Source organism: Squalius cephalus (genome assembly GCF_949319135.1).
Source record: "Squalius cephalus genome assembly, chromosome: 9".
NCBI classification, from domain to species: Eukaryota; Metazoa; Chordata; class Actinopteri; order Cypriniformes; family Leuciscidae; genus Squalius; species Squalius cephalus.
The window spans coordinates 24961594-24982687 of NC_137130.1; the positions used below are offsets into that span (position 1 = coordinate 24961594).

At 38.6% G+C, this 21094-nt stretch overlaps 1 protein-coding gene across 1 annotated transcript in view; it reads right to left on the reverse strand.

The window, feature by feature from the left end:
• The window catches only part of fn1a (fibronectin 1a), a 29370-nt gene extending 9754 nt beyond the window's left edge, over positions 1-19616 (reverse strand). The window contains exons 1-29 of the mRNA XM_079881611.1: positions 19298-19616; positions 18968-19093; positions 18677-18814; positions 18445-18576; positions 17792-17929; positions 17364-17522; positions 16998-17195; positions 16705-16887; positions 15825-16001; positions 13878-14033; positions 13656-13784; positions 13306-13449; positions 10780-10901; positions 10492-10660; positions 10139-10324; positions 9876-10004; positions 8690-8779; positions 8389-8589; positions 7025-7303; positions 5770-6033; positions 5565-5659; positions 5236-5404; positions 5056-5142; positions 4470-4661; positions 3725-3997; positions 2091-2282; positions 1894-1983; positions 618-884; positions 405-521 (exon numbers count right to left, since the gene is read on the reverse strand). Of these exons, the coding sequence (XP_079737737.1) occupies positions 405-521; positions 618-884; positions 1894-1983; positions 2091-2282; positions 3725-3997; positions 4470-4661; positions 5056-5142; positions 5236-5404; positions 5565-5659; positions 5770-6033; positions 7025-7303; positions 8389-8589; positions 8690-8779; positions 9876-10004; positions 10139-10324; positions 10492-10660; positions 10780-10901; positions 13306-13449; positions 13656-13784; positions 13878-14033; positions 15825-16001; positions 16705-16887; positions 16998-17195; positions 17364-17522; positions 17792-17929; positions 18445-18576; positions 18677-18814; positions 18968-19093; positions 19298-19427 (4732 nt within the window). The 5' untranslated portion in view covers positions 19428-19616. The remainder of the gene's footprint in view (positions 1-404; positions 522-617; positions 885-1893; positions 1984-2090; positions 2283-3724; positions 3998-4469; positions 4662-5055; positions 5143-5235; positions 5405-5564; positions 5660-5769; positions 6034-7024; positions 7304-8388; positions 8590-8689; positions 8780-9875; positions 10005-10138; positions 10325-10491; positions 10661-10779; positions 10902-13305; positions 13450-13655; positions 13785-13877; positions 14034-15824; positions 16002-16704; positions 16888-16997; positions 17196-17363; positions 17523-17791; positions 17930-18444; positions 18577-18676; positions 18815-18967; positions 19094-19297) is intronic.
• Between the last annotated feature and the right edge of the window lie 1478 nt (positions 19617-21094).

Here is a 21094-nt window from a genome sequence, read left to right on the forward strand (position 1 = left end):
TTTTTATATCTAAAATGTTTTAACACTTAATTTACACGTAACTCCAAAAAGATTAATGCAAATACATGTAAGGTAAGTGCAAATGTGTAAGCTAAGCTATCAGGCTAATTGGGTATCTGTATGCTATGCTAGTACGTAAGCTAACTAAAGCAGGCAACAATGGCAGGAAAACATGCAAATACTGAAATGTAAACTTACATAGTGCTTTGTGTCCCAAAGTAACCAGGGTATTTATGCACAGAGAGTGAATTAGTATTTTAATTCAGTCCGTCTACTGCTTTTTTTACAAACTGGTCTGAACAGACAATCACATGCAAAAATCGGACCAAATTTTTGTGCCGAATATTTGCGTTGGCGTGAACTCAACAACATTATATGATCAACAACAGGATCCAATGACCTACCTGACTCTCCGTGCGTGATCCTGTAGTACCTCACAGTGACCGAGGGGGCGTCCCAACGAACTGTGATGCTGGTTGGTGTTGAGGAAATGACTTCCAGGTCAGTGGGGGCATCAGAGACTAAGAGAAACAGTGATGAGAGACAATTAGTACTAATAAGATCTAAAGTGAGCCACAATGAGGAGTCAAAAGAGAGGAAGAGATGTAGCAGCATACTGGTAGACTGGGTTCCAGTTAAAGGCAGACTCTCGCGGGATCCGCTGACGGCATAGACGTTGATGATGTACTCCGTCTCCGGGGTCAGGCCTGTGAGGGTGAAATGGCTTCTTGATGGGGGCAGTCTCTCCTCCTTAGCACGTCCCCCACTGGTCATTTGGTAGCGGATACGGTATCCTGAGATAACGGCTTGAGGAGCCTGCCAGCGCACGGTGAAGGAGTTGGTGCCGACATCAGAGAACTGCAGGCCGACAGGAGCGTCAAAGACTGTGAAGTAAAATGCATGACTTAGTCAACCAATGAAACAGGCTTGAAATAGGATGATCCCATTTGGTAAAGCTAGATATTTTCATATTAAAACCCAAATATGCTGTTTGAGACAATAAATAAAATGTAATAAAAGGACATAAAATAAAAACAATTAAAGCATTGAAAAAATATTGAAATAAAAGGTAACACTTTACTATAGTAATATAACAGTAAATTATCCATAATTACAAGCAACTAACCCTAAACCAAACCCTAACCCTATAGAAAGGACATGTAGTTAATTAATATTATTTAGTACCTATTTATGTAATTACACTGTAACAACTTCACCTATTTTAAAGTGTCATGTTACTGTGTAATTATATAATTAAGTGCTGAGTAATATTAATTAACAACTTGTACTTACCATAGGGTTAAGGTTAGGGTTTGGTTTAGGGTTAGTTGCATGTAATTATGCACAATTTACTGTTATTACTATGGTAAGTACATGTAACATATGTAACGGACACTGTAAAATAAAGTTTATCGAGAAACTTTAATTAAAATTTCTTGTATAGAATTTTTCACAAATATTGTTCCAGGCAAATACAGTTGATGGTCCTAAAAATGACTGATTTAGAGAACCCTGATTTAACTAAAAGATTCATTTAACATTGTTTTAGGACACTAGATAGAAGAGCTGATATTTATAGATGATATTTCATGATATACCAATACCAATTTAGATGCCACAGTAAAAAACACTCCTTAAAATATTCAAAAGTTCATAATAAATGTACAGATTAACAAATAACATTCTTGAATGGAAATCTCCACTTGTTAGTTTCTTTTTTTTAGCTGGCATTATTTTATGTTTTCTAAAACTTTAAGGGATATTTCATTTCATTTCATGCACAGAAATAAAAGGATAATTACGGAAAGAGAAATTAGTTCGGTCTACGCTAAACCATATCTCCCAGAATAGAACATATTGCTTGTGTCAAAGCAAAAAAATCATCATTATTACCTGTTCTCTGAGTTCCAATCGCAGGTGAGCTCTCTCTCTCCTCATAGACACAAATCACACTCACCAGGTACTCAGTGTTGGGAACAAGATCTAAAAATCACACAGAGAGACTCATTACTAACACCTTTTCATTAGTGACACTAAAGACAGGACTGCACAAACAAACATAAATCAATTCGGCTGTAAAAGTCACGTACGGTGAAGAACGACAAAATTTTCGCTTCCTTCCACAGTGCGCTCAGTGGTGTCATCGTCGTCGTCGATCGGATGATAGTGGATGATGTAGCGACTGATATCAGAGGATTTGGGGACCTGAGGGGCAGTCCAGGACACCAGCATACTGTCTGGAGTCACTCCACTGAAGGACAGGCCAGACGGGGCAGGGACAGCTAAAAGAGACAGGAGGCAAGTGCAATATTTTTTATTTCCATTTAAAAGCTGTGTTTTGGAAGCATCAAACATTGGTAAAACATCTACAATAATATAATGACATATTTTCAGTGTCCCATTTGTGGAAGGCTCTCAAACTGTGTTATTTTAGTATTGTTTATATACTATTATAGTATTTTTATTTCATTTTTTTAAAAAGCAACCAGTGGAGGACAGAATTAGAAAATGTTTATGTGAAAAGCAGAAGGCACACATACTGACGCCATGTGGGTCTACACATCAGTTTTCTCCAGACAAAAAGAGAGTGAGGAAGAAAAAGAGACATAAAATAGTGTGGTAGAGAGAGGAAAAAAATAAAAAGAGTAATAAGGAAAGAAGGATAAAGTGCTGCAACAAGAAACAGCTGCTAGTTTTTCCTCAATCCACTTTCAAACAGGGATATGGCTGCCATATGTACATAAAGAAATACTGTAGCAACAAAGAGCAGGAATGTTCAACAAGTATGAAGACACAGATTTACTGCAAATTCATTTGGGCCAACAGGTCATTACATTCACAGGTTTTTCTTCATTTAAAAGTGCACAAAATATATCTCTTTTTGTACTATATTTATTTTTACTCCCAAAAAACATCCAACTCTAACCCGTTTTTTTTAATATGCATTGCATTTTTTTTTATATGCATTAAAATTTTGTGCCAGGAAGATTCTTTTGGAAGGAGTTGATGCTTATTCACTAATGATGCATTAAATTGATCTTAAGTAACAGTAAAGACATTTATAATGTTACAATATATTTATATTCAAACAAATGCTGTTCTTTTGAACTTTTAATTTAACAAAGATTCCACAAAAATATTAAGCAACAACAATATCAATAATATATTATCAACATTGATCATTTCTTGAGCATCAAATCAGCATATAAAAATGATTTCTGAAGGATCATGTGATCAGTAAATGATGCTGAAAATTCAGCTTTGCGTCACAGGAATAAATTACATTTTAAAATATATTCAAATAGAAAACAGTTAAATTGTATAAATAAATTGTGAAATATTTCACAATATTACTGTTATTACTACATTTTTTAACAAATAAATGCAGCCTTGGTGAGCATAAGAGACTTCTTTCAAAAAGATAAAAAAAAAAATCTTACTGATCCAAAACCTTTGAATGGTATAGTATAGTATAGTATAGTATAGTATAGTATAGTATAGTATAGTATAGTATAGTATATATATATATATGAAAAAAATAGTTTGGTGTAAACAAAATTATTATTATTAATATTATTATAAAAAAAAGCCCTATTTGGAGCCTTAAGGCTTTTTTAAAGCCTTATTTTTCATCATACATATATGTAAAGTCTTGGAGACATTTTGTTCAGCGTACAAGTACAAGTTACTTATCAAGTCCGTACAAGTTCCCCACACTCTTTACCTGTTTGCTGGGTGATGGTGATGGGTTCACTCTCTCCGTTTTCCGTGACTGTGGTGACGGTGATGTCATAATCAATACCGGGCTCCAGGCCGTGCACGGTGTAAAACCCTGTCGTGGGCTCCACAAATTCAACAAAGATTGGGACACTGTCCCCTGCAGCCAACACCGTGATGCGGTAGCCCGTAACGGCGGTGGAGTTAAGAGGACTCCAGCTGAGGCCAATAGTGGAGTCAGTGATGTTGATGAAGTTAAAATCAGTTATTTTGGGCACATCTGGGGAGGAGAGAAAGTGCCAGAGGCCCAACACAGACAGACACAACACAGAGTAGCAGAGGTAAGTCATTGGCCAAAAAAACAGATCCTTCATAGTTCATGTGAATGCTGAACCATGGAGATGTGCATTAGGAATTTGTGATATGAGTATATCAGAGTTCTAATGCCATTTCTTTTTATTTATTAAAATACAGACCAAAATTGTGAAAGAAATTGAGCTCTTATGTTCTGTTTGCCAAAATCAGCTGACAACAGAAACATATGCTGATTTTATTGTTGCTTCACATTTTTTGGTCATTATTGAGAAAGCAATGTGTATTTAGTAATCTGCATGTTCTCTGTATTTAATGCCTCAATAGGCATTACAAGCAAGGACTGCACTGATTACAATACACATGCTTTAAGCAAAGTTACTGATGCAAAATTATTGAGTTACGGGGTGATTTGTCTCTCAAAAAGCTCTTATGCCTACCCGGAGTCACAGTGCTGGAGACAGGAATGCTCTCCATGTCATCCTTCACAGTAAACACGCTGACATTATACTCCACTCCTGGACTCAGGTTCTCTAACGTACACGAGTTATGTCCCGCCTTCACAAACTCCTCCACAGAGTTCCCTTGCTGTCCTTTGGTGGGGGTGCAGGTCACTCTGTATCCCGTGATGTCTACGGGAACAGAACAAGTGTTGCCAAGGGAACACATGAGCTCATTTGAGAGAGTGCTTCACATTCTTTTATTACACAGTAATCCTGCATTTTTTTATTTTATTTCCATGACTTTTTAAGCTGTTTGTAATTACTGGAACACTGTCGCTGTGCCAACATCGAATACTTCCCTACTATATACTATGCAAAAAGAGTGCGCCAAAAGAGTAGCATGTCCAAATACATAGTATTCACGATTTGATTGACAGCAGTGGTCCTAGAGGCAAAGTGGTTCCGAATGAGGAGTATGTTATGAATATCTTGTGCATGTGTGAAAAAAATAAAAAATAATCACATGATATACAATAATTTACGCACTTGAAAAATGCGATGGCGCCCCCCCCTTGATACTAACCTGGGATTTTAGCATCGCTCCACTGAACAGTCAGCTCTCCGGTGTTCGGGTTGGACTCCAGGTTCAGATCCGTGGGTGGAGAAAGAGCTATAGACAGATAAAACAGTGTGAGAAACTTCTCTCTCACACTCCCACATCTTTAATAAGCTCAATATAATAAGAACAGAAAAATGCGCTTACGAGTGACCACCCGTCGAGTGATGGGGTTGCCGTGCTCATGACCGCTGATGACCGGCTGGACGCTGTAGGTGTACTCAACTCCAGGGGTTAGACCTGAGATGACGACACTACCAGACTCGGAGATCTCATCCCTAGGGGCTTCTCCGCCTTGGCTGGGCCTCACGGTTAACTGCAGAGCAAAATTAAAGCGTAAACATTGTGCATTGAGGGTGTCAGAATGTGAGAAATGTCAAAAGCCTGTTTCTCATTAGTGCTTTCTCAAAGTAGCCGTTAAAGCAAAAGGTAATGGCCTATAGCTGCTTCAGTGGTGTGTTTCAACGGTAACCTACCTTGTATCCAATTTTGGGCACAGGGATCCAGGAGACAATGATGGAAGTGTCTGTGACATCAGTGCTGAAGTAAGGAGCATTTCCCATTGGCTGAACTAAAAGCCAGAAAATACAGAACAATTGCTTTAGAACTTAATGATTTAATGATTCGTTAATGATTCATGAATGTATTTGGAAGTGTTTTGACAGGCAAACAGAAACTCACGTGTGACGAATGTGGCGAGGGACCCCTCACTAAGCACGTTGCCTTTTTCTGCATGCAGAGTGGCAGTGTACACCGTATCAGGCTGCAAGTTGAGGATGGTGTACTGTGACAAGCGGGCGGGAATACGCAGCTGTTTGGGGTTTGAGCCCTCAACAGTCAGGAAAAGTCTGTAACCTGTGATTTGAGCCCTAGGAGGTGACCAGAGGATTACAGTACTGTCCTCGGTAATGTTAGTGAAATGAATATCGGTGGGTTGGTCAGGCTCTGTGAAGAGAAAGATGTACAGGGTTAGCACGCATCATTGTGCCAAAAATGGTTACTCTTTATTTTGATGGTCCCCTTGTTGACTATAAGTAACATTGCACCTACATGTCAACTAACTCTCAATAAGTTGAGTAGGCTGTTAGAGGTATGGTAAGGTTAGTAGAATAAGGGGTTAGGGTTAGAATAATGTGGCATGCACTTGCAAAGTTACTTATAGTAAGTAGAATGTCTGTTGGGGGAGCATCCCAATGAAGAGTTAGTAGATTTTAAGCACAGTCTACACATACTCTAATGAGAGTTAGTTGACATGTAGGTGCAACATTACTTATAGTCAACAGAATGTCTAAAGGCACCAAGCCGATGGTTGGCCATCTCACAACGTCTAGTTTTTGCGTCGGCACTCGTCGGCGGCAGTTTGCCCAATTTAGCATGTTGAAATTTGGCGTTGGGGCCGTTGGTGAGAGTGGGTACCCTGATTGGATGTTCAGTTTAGTGAACAAGTCAGAGCATGAGAATTAAAGCGAAAGTGATGAAAGAGAGCAAGTAAGTCAAGACGGCACAGACAGAAGGCTGATCTAATGTTATGTTATCCTACCGGTGCATTCCAAAACGCGAATATTTTCATAACAACATGAGCTACCTGCTGATATAGACAGTTAATTCCTTACACGCAGGCGCAGAACGCATGTGCTAGTTTGCAGTCGGCTGTAGTCTGTGCTGTGTGATCAAGCGCAGCTTTTTGGTCCAGACGCAGCCGACGCGAGGCGACAACGCCGGTTTTCGACATAGCTAGTTCTTTGAAATAGGCTTTGTGTATCAAAATAAAGTGTTACCCCAAAAATAATAGCAACACTGAGCCAAGATTTTTTGTATTGTAAAATCATCAAATAGCTTTTATTATATTATATTAAATTATATTGCAATGTTGTTTCTCAAGTCAATTTTTTTTATATTCATTTATTTATTTTTGTAGAAATGTAGCTTTTCTCACTTGTAGCTTGCTCTCCAACCAGTGGCTCGCTCTCTTCACCCGATTTGAGAGAAAAGATGAAGAAACGGTAGAGGGTTCCAGGCTGGAGGTGTGTGATCTCAGCATAGCTGTTCTGTGTCACCGGGAGCGGGGTTTCTCTCTCGGTCAATCCATCTGGACCCACCTCACCCACAGAAACACGGTACCCAGACACCTCAGTGGATGGACCGGTCCAGGTGATTGTGATCTTAGAGTCAGACACCTCAAAGAACTGCAGATCGGTTGGAGAGGGAACTTCCTCTGTGGGTAGAAAACATTTTTTTTTTCTTCATTCAGACCTTGGAATACAGTTTCATGCTATTCTAATACTTTCAAGAAATAAAAGGTTGCTCCTTAACAAAACATAACCATGACTCTTTCTACCTTTTTGAGTCACAAACCTGATTCTGAGTGACCTTCCTTTGAAGGGCTTAACTTTATTGTAGCCTCTCATTCAGACATGTGTTTACCATTCTGTAAAAGTTGCTCATCTGAGCAAAGGAATTCAGACACCCTACCGACAGACCAGACGGCCTGACAGGGAAAAGAATAATAGGCTTTCAGGACTGTTTGTTTTAGAAGCAGCCATAATATTTCAGCAGACATCAAAAACCTCATTACATGTAAAGCCGAACTGTTGAACCCTTTTTGACGCATTTGCACCTTCGAAGAATCAGAGCATACTATTAAAGTCAATGTGAATATGTATTAGATAAAACGTTCTCATTGAGACTCAGACAGTTTTTGTAAAGTTGCAATGTTTGCTGATTTACCAGATCAGTATGAAACAGTCAGAACTCTGTAATTTTCTCCAAGCCAGTCCCCACAAAATCAAAATCCACACACTTTCGACATATTACCCTATAAGGATTCACAGGCGTTTGGACGCCGACTCGCTGACTCAACTCAAATGTGATCTTATCTTTGGGCTGCCAGACAAAACACCTAAATTCACTCAAAAGAAAACAATAAAAAGACATTTATGGCTTGATGACATCATGCTATGTTTCCACTGCACCCCAAAGATCAAACCATTTGTTAAACAGAAGTTATTATCTTCAGATGTTTCCTGACACACATCTGAGGTCATGTAACACATCTCTTCTTTAAAGATGTGGGTGAATCTCATAAAACCTGTCAAGAACAGGTCAAGGTCATAATTCACCCCAAATCAAAAATAAATAAATATAAAATAATATTAACTAAATAAGATAGAAGCCTATTTTAGGAAAATCACAGATTTTTGCAATGTCACACCATTATAAATTTTATACAGTATACATATACATATTATATATATATTTAATCCAAGTTTTTCAAGATTCACCCATGAATTGATTTCATACCTGCCAGTGGTTCTCCAGCAGTAGTGACTTGAACAAAAATAGGTTCACTCTCCATACTGTCTTCCACTGAGTAGATGCTGATGTTATAGAGCAGACCAGGGCGGAGGTCACCCAGGGTCACTGAGGTGGCAGTGTTAGGCAGGTTCAGCTCAGTGCTGCCAGAACTGCCCTCTTCAGATGGGGTGTACACCACACGGTAACCTAAATGTACAAGATATACACTTATCATCTGTGTTTTGTGTAAAATTTATTTATAGGTCACATAATGGTTTGTTTTTTACTAAAGACACCCTGTGTTTACCCGTGATAGGAGCCACAGGTTTAGACCAGCTGATAATCAGAGAGGTCTCCCCCACATCCTCCACTTCATGATCAGAAGGAGCATCAGGAGCTGTGGAAGCATTAGCCAAAACATAAGCTAAAATGATCACATCATCATACAATCAAATACTGCAAGTAAGAGTATTTGTAAGTGGAAGATGTTGTGGAGTTGACTTTTTACAGCAGTGAAATTTCTGACATAAACACGCTTGAGATTTAAGTTGTTAGACATCATTTAATTGTTTTATATATTATATTATATTATATTATATTATATTATATTATATTATATTATATTATATTATATTATATTATATTATATTACATTATATTATATTTAGGGCTGTCAAACAATTAATCGCGATTAATCGCATCCAAAATAAAAGTTTGTTTTTACATAATATATGTGTGTGTACAGTGTATAATTATTTTCTATATATAAATACACACACATGCATGTATATATTTAAGAAATATTTGCATGTATATACTGTGTATATATAATTTATATTATATATAAATATTTTATATATAAATAACACATTTTTTTAAATATATGTGCAAGTGTGTGTATTTATATATAGAAAATAATTATACTATATACACACACATATATTATGTAAACACAAACTTTTATTTTAGATGCGATTAATCACGATTAATCGTTTGACAGCCCTAATCATATCATATCATATCATATCATATCATATCATATCATATCATATCATATCATATCATATCATATCATATCATATCATATCATATATCATATCATCAGAAGTGAACAAATGAAATGAAACATTTGCCATACTCTTATATTTTTACTTAAGATGAAAATAAATATTGGTTTAAAAATGTAATATTGGTATTTTTGACCCCCTTTATGCTTTTTAGGGCCCTGTTTACACCTGGCATTAAGATGTGTTTTGGTCGATCGGATCACAAGTACATGAGTTAGACACATACCCTTTTACACCTGGTGTTTTAAAGAACACGCTGAACACGTGTTAGAAATCAGGAATGGTGAGAGAACATTGCGCTTGGTGTGTTTTTCAAAAATATGTCAAGTCATATATGGCTTTCCCAGTAGGTTTAATTTTTATAAAGAGGATGAAAGAGGAAGAGGGAACAAGAAAAACCAAGAAAGACAGAGAGAAAAGGTTCACCTGTAGTCTGGGAAGTGGTAAGGATCAGGTTGGGTTCTCCTTCTCCTGTCACTTCATACACATTTACAGTATACTTTCTTCCTGGGAGAAGTTCACTGATGTTCACGGATGTAGCCGAATGAGGAAGGTCTGGAAACGGATAATCAAGATAACATTACAAACATTGACATCTTTAACTTCCACAAATGAATTGTGGACAAATGAGGTTTACTAGTCTAATTTGACTAAACCAATGACACTACACTTGAGATGCACATACTGACCCAAGACCATGGGCTGTCCTCTCTGGCCTCCCTCCTCACTCAGCTCATATTCCACCCTGAATCCAGACACTGTGTCAGACGCAGACACCCAAGAGATGACGAAACTGCTGGAAGTGATCTCAGTCACAGACTCAGAGGTGTCCACCATCGGAGGGGGCTGGGTGGTAAATCCCTCAGAGGTAGCCACTAGGGAGGTTATGGAAATGGGTACATTAGCAAACATGCTCTTAAACATACAGTTTTTGGATACACCAAGTCCCATTCAAAAACTTGCTGATGAATAATTATTTATGCTTGAAAACTGTGGTTTCACAAATACATGCACATGCACGTTTAATGAATGAATAGCCTACGTGAGCCATGCACGGTGGAGAAATCAAAGCGAGTGGTTTCTCTACGTCCGAAACGCAGGATGCTGATGAGTTGGCCCTCGTAAGTGACTCCTGGCTTCAGTCCTGCGATGGTGTATGAGTTCAGATGGCCTGGAATAGTGACCTCCATCCATTGGATATGGGTGTTTTTCTGTTTAAAATAAGTAGGTTGCAGCTCAACTATCACACACTATTGAATGACTACAGATTTCAATTTGATTCAAAGAGCAAAGGGCCACTAAAGTTTATAGCGTCTCAAAAGAGACTCACCGGTCTCCATTTGAGTATGTACTGTGTGATGTGTGCAGAAGCCGGGGCGTTCCATTGGATGGGGTGGGAGTTGGGCTGGTTGCCAGATTCTGATATAATCACCTGGACTGGACGATGACCACCTGATAGAGGTATATAAAATATTCAGAATTTAAATAATATTTACAGCCAAGAGCACACATACTTGCAAATTACAATACGTAAACTATGTCTTAAGAGAATACCATGCCAGTAGCTCATCATGCTAATACTATAAAACAACAAACACAGAGTATTTGAACAGTGTTTTCACAACTCGCATATTGAGAACAAACCGAGATGTTTTCTGGCCTAAATATACATTAAGGTGTTCTAGGAAAGAGAAAAAAAATTGTTTGTAGCGTTAGTGTGTTCTGTTCCTTTTGGGAAACGCTGAAATGGGAAACGTAGCACCAGCTTGTGAGATTCTTACCACAGTTTCAGCACTAAGACATGAGGATGAGAGGACCACCACCACCGTCTCAGGCTTTCAAACCTTTAAATCCAGAAACCCTCAGCAACTTTTCTGAAGTGATAAATCTCTATTATTTACCAACAAAGTTTCTCAACACTGTTTTTAAAACTCGTTTTTCTTCAAGTGTCTTGTAGCCTCATGTAGCAATATCCTCAAATTGCTTCTGATTTCAATCTGGTCCCCATTTCTCCCAATTACTGCCATGGGGGTAGTCTGTGTACAGCACTTAAAGTTCACTTAGTCTGCATTACGTTCCGCCAGCCTGCACCAGCCTCACTCCCACTGTTCCCAGCCTTCTCACAGCTGGACGCCATTACTGAGGGATATTGCTCTGGGGTTGCTTTCACTCAATGAGCAAAGGGAGCACTTCTGACCCCAACAAGCTCTCACAAAGAGGGAAAAACTTTATTAATGCAGACCTTGTCAGATCTTGTGGGGGAATTTAGTGGTTGTGTATAAATACATATTATTAACAACACATTAATTTTGTGATAAAAAGGAATGGATTAATATAAACAACATTCTGTACTGGTCATTAGTGATGGGGAATATGACCAAAATCACGGTAATGGTACAAAAACTTGTATATCATATTATATCATATTCACTATACCGTTCAGAAGTTTGGGGTCTTCTTTTGGAAGAAATTAAAACTTTTACTCAGCAAAGGATGCATTACATTGATCAAAAGTGACAGTAAAGACATTTACAATATTACAAAAGATTTATATTTCAAATAAATGCTGTTCTTTTGAACTTTCTATTCACCAAAGATTTCTGAAGGATCACGTGACACTGAAGACTGGAGTAATGATTACTGCAATTTCAGCTTTGCCATCACAAATTACATTTTACAATATACTAAAATAGTTTTTTATTATTATTGTAATCATATTTTCACAACGTTATTGTTTTTTGCAGTGTTTTTTTTATCAAATAAATGCAGCTTTGGAGAGCATAAGGGACAAATATATTTTAAAAAAATTCCGACCCCAAACTTTTTAAAGGTAGTGTATAGATCACATAACAAACCAACAAATGATAAGACAGCACGGAACCAGCTTTATATTATCACAATAGGACTCAAAACAATAGTGAATTACAAATATAACTGGATGAGCCATTATTTGAAGTCATCATTAAATAGGCAAAAAACAGGCCTGGCATGGCATTGTGCAACACGTCAAATTAAAACCACTCCCAAATCAACAAAGCTGTCTAGACTGCAAGAGTATGCTGTAGTTTTCTTCTTAATCTTGGATGTTTTTTTTTTTTTACATGACCAGTTAACACGTTTCTGTTTAGCAGCGTATGAGTATGTGTATGCATACTGATGTCTACATAAAGAATTGCCTTCAAGGATAATAAAGTTAAGTTTCTACCGTCATTCCATCCAACCCTAGTTGTTGATTTTCCTCTACAAAAGTTCGGAGGCAACCATTAACAATGGAAAGTACATAATCTCTGAATTACTTTACAGATGCTGTGCAAGCAGAAAAAGTAACAGGTTTGGTTGAAATTCAAACTAATTCTCAACACAGGACGGAAGAAACTCAAAGACAAACAAACAGTGCCAAAAGGGCTGCAGGGGGTGATTTAGACAGCTGTGTTGATTGGGTGTGTGCCTTTCTCCATCCAGGGAACTTCAAAAGAACAGACGGCAAACACAAGGCATGGGCCCACCCAAATCAAGGTGTGGATGAGGGCATCTTAAAACCAACATCCTTGATTTCAAACACTGCCAGAGGACGAGCATTTGTCCGTTGTAAAAGAAAAGATCACAAGGAAGAGCAAATCCTAATCACCACTCCAACAAAACACCTGGGAGAAATGGCAAACAGCACACTTGCTCCCAGTAAACATCTGGAAGCCTTTGACTTCCAAACCTCTCCCCACCCATGCCCACAAGACTACTTATAGCAGTACACAGTGTGACCCACATACTGTGTGTGTGTGCGCGCGCGAGAGAGGGAACATGTGCCTCATAAAAAAATAAAATAAAAAAATCTCTCAAAAAGATGCAGTTTACTCACCAGAGAAAGACTGCTGAGGCTCACAGCTCATCTCTCCAATGCCATTTCCATAGCAGTGACATCTGTAGTGGATTCCCTGAATGAGTTTGTCCCAGGACTCTCCAATCTGATAGAACACTCTAGTCTCAGGCTCTTGGCACTGATCTGAAAATGGAAATCGGAGTAACACGGTCATTTTCCAATCATTAGCTCAGTCATTTATAGGGAAAAAGGCTAAAACTGCTAATCCTAAGGCTACAATTTAGAGGAAGAGGCACTCTAATTGTTTCAAGAAAAGTTCATTTAAGCAAATGAAGACAAATTATCCATTTCAGTTCTAATTGATGAAACCATAGATGTGGCTGGCTCACCAATAGCATCACACTTCCAGCGTCCACGGCCTTGACCAAAGCAGCTGCAGTTCATCATGTAGCCTTCCTCATGCTGTTTAGTAAAAGTCTGATTTACTTCATATGTCAAATTATCCACAATGCACTGGTCTGAAAGAAGAAAAGACATGCATGAACATATAAATAATGGATACATATTTCCTATAAACTCATCACTTACAAATTGGAGATGACAACGCTCACCTTTGATTTGTGAGTAGGCAATGCAGCTCCATTCCCCACGGCCATTGCCCACACACGTACAGCGCATCATGTGACCCAGAATATCATGGCGTCTGTCCCACTGATCTCCCAGACGATACATCACACCCTCGCCAGTGGTGCACACCTCCTCATGAGCTGGTGGAAACCCATCAACATCAACATTATTCACAAACCTTCACATTTAAATTCTCCTCAACTGTCCTTCTTAAAAATGTAAGGCATTTTAGCCAATGAGACAAGAACATCTCTATTCGTTTTGGTTTTGGAAGCACTTGAGGACTTTTCCCAAAAACCACCCTCTAACTCCTTCAAAGAACAACATTAAAGGCCCGTTCACATCAAAAACAATAACTATTGTCTTTATTGTTATAGTTTTAGTTATTATCTTTGGTGTGAACGGGCCGATGGGAACTAGAAGGAGTACCGATTCGATCCCGATTTGATCTAATTGCAATTATTATTACAATCAAAGACCTTTCTTCATATGGAATGAACTTTTGAATGGAGGGATAGAAAGCACTCAGATAAAAAGAAAAAAAAAATTCTTCATTTGTGTTCCGAAGGCGAGCGAAAGTCTTACGGGTTAGGAAACGACATAAGGGTGAGTGATTAATGACGTAATTTTCTTTAAATCATTAACAACATTTATTTGTATGACAATTAATCGCCAGCACAAAATGCATAATCCTGACAGGACTAGGAGTGACATTTGTTTCACTTTTAAGTTAACACCAAATTTAATAATTTAGCTTGAGGAAGAGACCAAATCCAGTTAATTGAGTTTTTAATGGCCAAAAGAGTAATTAGGGGGTCAATTAGGGTCAAACAGCTAAAACTCAATTCTAATGACCATAGATCCATTAAGCTCAAGGCAGTTCCTCACAAACAGCCTCATTGTTTCAACTGGGATATCACTGATTGGTGTATCTGGTTAATAAAAGAGGATGAGAGTGAGGAAATATCTCCAAGGTTAAGAGTGGAGAAGGCTACACAGCTGCCCTGGAGAGCAGCCAGATATATATGCTTCACTGCCAGCCAGACTCTGGTCCAAAGCCAACCTCTCTCCGTCTGCAGCCCCGCACAGCTGAGGGGCCACGGCTATAACAGACGGGCAGAAATCCGTGCTTAAACATTAGCTGCAGCTTCCAAAGTACTAGTTTTTAAAGTTCTTTTCCACATTGTTCACATTCAATACGGCAAGTAATATATTACTTATTATACTGAAAAAAAAAAAAAAAAGTTGATTCATGACAATGGTTCCTGTGTTGAGACAGAAATCCCTACCCCCTACAAAACAAACACGTCAAAGAAACACAAAGAGCAGCTCTGGTTTCAATCTATGTCAGATCACTAAATCTCATAAACTCCCCAGGGTTCGCCTGGCTCTAACTGGCACCCTGGTGACAGAGACACCCATCAAAGCTCAGGCAGAATGAGGTGTTTATGTAAATATGGCTGAATAGGTGCGGAGTGATCTTTATTCCACGTAGTTAACGTCCTCATCTTAACTGTTACCAGATCTTCTCCAGCACAGACCACAAAGTAATTGAAAAAGCAGTGAGACACATGAAATGTCACTTATTTTATATACTCAGTCTTTTTGCTGATATTCCTCAAGTAAGTAAAAGCATGGGACATGGACTGCAACGTTCCTCAATATCTTAGTAGAAGTTTAAGATAAAATGATTTGCTCAATGCACGTTATTAAGATCCAGGGCTGTGTTTCCCAAAAGTTCCCACCAATGGCCTCTACGATCAACTTAGGTAACGATACGTTTTGGGAAACGCAGACCTGGATACTTACAGGAATAAAGTGCCTTTATAACATTATAGTTCTCCATCTTCTTAAGTGCCAAGCTCCAGTCAAGTCCTAACCTGTTACTATCTCTCTCTCTCTCTTATTGCTAGTGTAAAACTGGCACTTACCTGCCATGGGACAGAAGCCAAACCGCTGCTCTTGGTCATAGTTATAAGTTGTGCCGCACCATTTCATGCCATCTCTCCTGCCGTCAGCGGTGCAGTCGGTGTAGTTACGGCCGTTGAAGAGGAACGGGAACTGACAGAGTGCACCATTGGAGTTTCCTCCTCTGGTTGTGACCATAACTAAAAATAAAGATATTTACCAGTGAAAAACTGTAGCAGTTCCAAGAAGAGGTTTTGACTTCCAAAAAATGACAGGGATAATCCCTCAAAAAGATCCTGGGGTTAAAAAAAGAGCCTGCTTATGGGTACATGGCTCATTCAGGGCTTGAACCAACAACCTAGAACCAACTGTCCTGTGCTTTAACCACACCACTATACATGACATGAATAGTAAAAAAAAGAAAAGAAAAAAGATGTAGACGTAAAAAAATCTAATGAAAATCAAAGTAGATATCCTTTTTTTAAGAATTGCACTAGCAGTTTTAAAGAAATGAATGCTTTTATTTAGCAAAGATGCATTGAATTGATCAAAATTGACAGTGAAGGCATTTATAATGCTACAAAAATCTATTTCAAATAAATTTCAAAAAAGAAAGGCACCATGGTTTCCTCAAAATATTAAGCAGCACAACAGTTTTCAACATATTAGAATGATTTCTAAAGGATCATGTGACTGAAAACTGTAATGAGGCTGACAATTCAGCTTTGCCATCACAGGACATTTTAAAACATATTAAAAATAGAAAACTTTAAATTGAATAATATTTTGCAATAGTGTTTTTACTGTATTTTTGATCAAATAAATGCAGCCTTGGTGGTCATAAGACACAAATAAAAACCTTACCGAGCCCAATCTTTTAAATGGTAGTATATATACACTTACCATGGTTGTTGGTACAGAAGGAGTACTTGTAGTCCTTTTCAAAGTCAGATGAGGTGCTGCACCAGAGCTGCCCATCACTGCGTCCCTCAGACGTGCAGGAGTAGAATGTTTTCCCCATGAACACAAAAGGGAACACACACGGCTGCCCACCTGAGGTCCCACCATACACCTGGGACTGGCTCTCTATGCACACATGAGAAAAGAGACAATGATTTTTTTTTCTTTTCTAAATGAACAGCAGCAGATTCATTCACATAAAACCACAGACAAACCTGATGAATAAAGACACTAACCTGACTCTTCACAGCTGACACCATTCCCTAAGCACGTACACAACATCTGTTTGCTGCCTTGGGTCTTGATCCACCGCATTCCCAGGGCGTAGGAAATGCCTGCGTCTGTGAGACAGGATCCCTCCGCGGGGTGTTCAGGCACCGCCTGTGGCTGGTACACCACAGGCTGGACATTGGTCACCACACGAGACCCAGTCCCTAGAGCACAAAATAACACATGAGGATACACATTTTGTCTCTACATCCATACACTGATTCTCCAGGCCACTGCAAACTAGTAGGGGGTATTTAATTCAAGATTTCAAATTTTTTAATTGATGTGATATTTAAATTTTATTTCTTTTAACAAAAATGTGAGGTTCTTACCCAGGCTAGTGGTGTGCAGTGATGCATGTCTCTCACACTTCCACTCTCCACGTCCATTTCCAGTACACAAACACTGTAGCACATGTCCACGAGAATCTGTCTTGCTCCACGTGTCTCCGATCCGGTAAGAAGTGCGTGTGTCCTGGTCGTTACAGCGGTCTGTGATGCACAAACAATCATACAATGCAGACGTTTCTCATCAGAAACCATGTTGTGGTTCTTCATCACAAACAAAATAACTGGTTAATAAAACACAGTAAAGTTAAAGCTTTTCCCTCTTCTGCCCAGTTAAAAAAGCTCTTGCGCTGATGCCAGAGGTTTAAATGCACTTTGAGTGGATAATTAAAGTGAAATCCAGTTGGACAGATGGAAGGGAGTTTTGTGTGGTTTGGACTGTTCCACTATTTTAAAAGGGGTGGAGTTCTTACTTCTGGATGTGCATGTAATACGTCCACTTCCTTCTCCAAGGCAGGTGCAGTCCACCATCATCCAGCCTTGGTAGGGTTTCTCCCAGGTCTCACCAACCATGTAGGACATGCCAGCTGTATTGTCGAAACAGCGCTCCGCTATCAAGCAAAAGAATAAAAAGGGTTAAATAACATGATGTTAATACTACTGCTAATATGACACATCTAATTTCCTTTCCATCATAAACAAAACCACTGTAATTAATTTAAAGAGCCCATTAAATTACTTGATAATTGCAAATTCTTTCTTGTGTCAACATATTTCATATTGAAACTGGAACTTTGGGTGGGACATATTGAAGGGCCGATAAAAAAAAAAAGTTTGTTATGAACCATGATTTGCTACTTGCTAGTCGCTTACAGGTGGTATTAAGGGAAGAGAGATTCTCATTCTAGAAAGTATTTGATTGGACAAAAATCTGTGTAGTGCAGGATGAGTCATCAGTTATTTTGGTCCATTTTCCTGGAAGTGAAAGTCATTTTTAAACGCATATATCTGCTAAATATAATCTGCTAATAATGTTTAAAAATATACTATCATATATATCAAAGCAGACACAGAAAAAATCCATCAAATTCTCAGCTTGATAGTGTCTTTAAATGCCCAAACTCACCAACAGGTTTGCAGGTCCACTCTCCTTTCCCATTTCCCAAACAGACGCACTCCAGCATGTAGTCTCCAGTGTCATGGGGTCTCTTCCATGTGTCTCCAATCTTGTAGGAGTGCCCTCCCTCATGACAGCGGTCTACAACAGAGTCCAAGAAGGTAAACAGCAGCACAACTCCCAAAAGTATAATTCCCAAAGTGCAGTTAAGTACAGTGAAGGAAAGTTCCAGTCTACCCACTTGCAATGGTGCAACTGATTTTCCCTTTGCCAGAGCCAATGCAAGTGCAGTCCCAGATCATCCCATCCTTGGGCCTCTCATACGTCTCTCCAACCCGATAGGAGCGAGTGTTTACTTTATCATAGCAGGTCTCTTCAGCTGGGAAAAGACATGGACTCTTTGTTCTTCATACTATTCAGTACTTCAAACTTAACTTGTCATATATCTATATGGTTATTAATTCAACCAAGTCAGGAAACATTAATTCCAGTGCTGTGTCCCAAAGAATAAAACCAATGTAAAGGCACTCACCATCAGGCTTCGATTTGCACTTTATACCAGAAACTCCATGACAAGTGCAGATCAGTGTGCTGCCCAGATAACTGCGCTCCCACTGCTCTCCAACTCCATAAAACTGACTATTTTCAACACAGCCATCTGCAGAGGACACAACAAAACCCTTCTGAGCTCTAAAATATTTGAACTTTCTCAACAAAAAAAACAACGATCACACAAAGAATAAATACCGAATCCCTAGAGTACATTTTCCAGCTTTTAAGTAACAATTTGCGTGCGTAAAACCACTTAATTGCCCATTTCAAAACAATCAAAACAAAAACAAACAAACGGAGGACCGCATACCTTGGGACACGGATGACACCGAGTGTTCCTGAGCTTGTCTCCTATGTTTCCCCGTTCCTTTCGGCATACACTGCACAGTGCAGGCGAGCAAAGCCACTGCCAACGCCGTGCCCAACGGGCCACCGGTCATTTTCACAGGTGAGATGAAACAGTATAACAGTAGCCAAGCCTTCCTTTCCAATGGAGCTTCCAGGAGACGCAGTAATACACTGGCTGCGGGATTCAGGGTCACTACAGCCGCTTACAGTCTCCAAGTTCCCTCTGTGCGTTTCCCTCCCTGTGCCTGTCCTGCCCCTCCAGCTCTTGCGCACACCTCTGCGGAGAGCTCAGATGTGCGGAGCGCTTTTATTTGACCTCAACATTCCGCCCTGGAGGAGGAACTACTCGTGCACACGCGTATGAGAGCGTCGACTAGACGTGCACACAGACACCCAATCTGAAGCTCGCTTTTTGCGTAAAAACTTTAAGATGATACTGAATCCAAAGCTAGCGCTTGCAAACAAACACTCTCAATAGAGTGTACTTGGCTTTTGTTTTATAAATATTGTTAATCCAAACGCCAGAGTTCAATAATGACCCAAATCTGTCCGTTTAAGGAAGCCTTTGACTGTACTAATCTAACAGAGATCATGCTACAGTTGGAGTGCATGAATGTCCATGTCTCGTTGACTCGTTCACAGATGGTTCAGGGCTGCACCCATCTGAAACCAATTAGACAAACTCTTAACTTTAATAATACTTCCCTGGTGGTAAAATAAAGTCATTCTCAGTTTACTGTCACCCTTAAAAATGCATAAAGATTGAAAGAGAACTTATACCACAGATGTAACTGGTAAATAAAAGACAAATAATTTCAGTTCTGAGTTTACATGGCTAGTTACCAACATACTAAAAGTATTGAACCCTCATAGACTCTATCGTTGATAATAATGATGTTTTATTTTATTTTCCTCCTTAAAAGTGTTTTAGGAAGCCAATTTGTAATTATAAATGTAATACACTTAAAAAAAAAAAAAAAAAAAAAAAAAAAAAAACTTGCTGCCTTAATTTTTTAAAGTACAATCAACTTGGCCGGCGCCGTGTAAGTCATGTCAACTTAAATTACATTAAACTGACTTAAAATAATTAGTTTGATCTCGTATAACTTAAAAAAAATAAAGTTTAAAATGGCTTAACTTATTTTGATGAGTTGAAGTAATGCAAAAACATATGTTGTCATATATATATATATATATATATATATATATAAAATCATGATTTGAAACCATTTTTGCTTTTTGTTTTCAGAAAAAGAAATAGTATTGCAAAATTGCAACTATGGGCTTTCAGGGCTGCAAAATTGCTTTGACTTCTTGGCTTTAACTTTGTTTAGACATTTTTCCACCAAGCTAGGAGGCTGAATTTTGAATATATTAATTTAAGGCAACCCGATTACACTTTATAAAGTTCCAAAACCTTGCATATTTTACACTCATGGACCCCTTGTAAAACACCTGAAAATGCATATAAGCCTACAGTGCATCTGTTTTGACCTTTATAAAAGTCTTCCCAAGGATAAGGCTGAAACTACAGTATGTTGTCAATAAAAAAATAAATAAAAATAAAAAAAAACACTGGAACCGCAATGTTTTATTTTTTTGCTACACTTAGATGATGTGTCTCAAATGTTCATAGGCTGATATTTGGGGTGATGTAATCATTTCAGTGGGGAAACACATTGGGAATTAAGAAAGAATGAATTACAGATTATATCACTAAATATGTTCCAAACATGATAGCAATGGTGTCAGTAAGCAG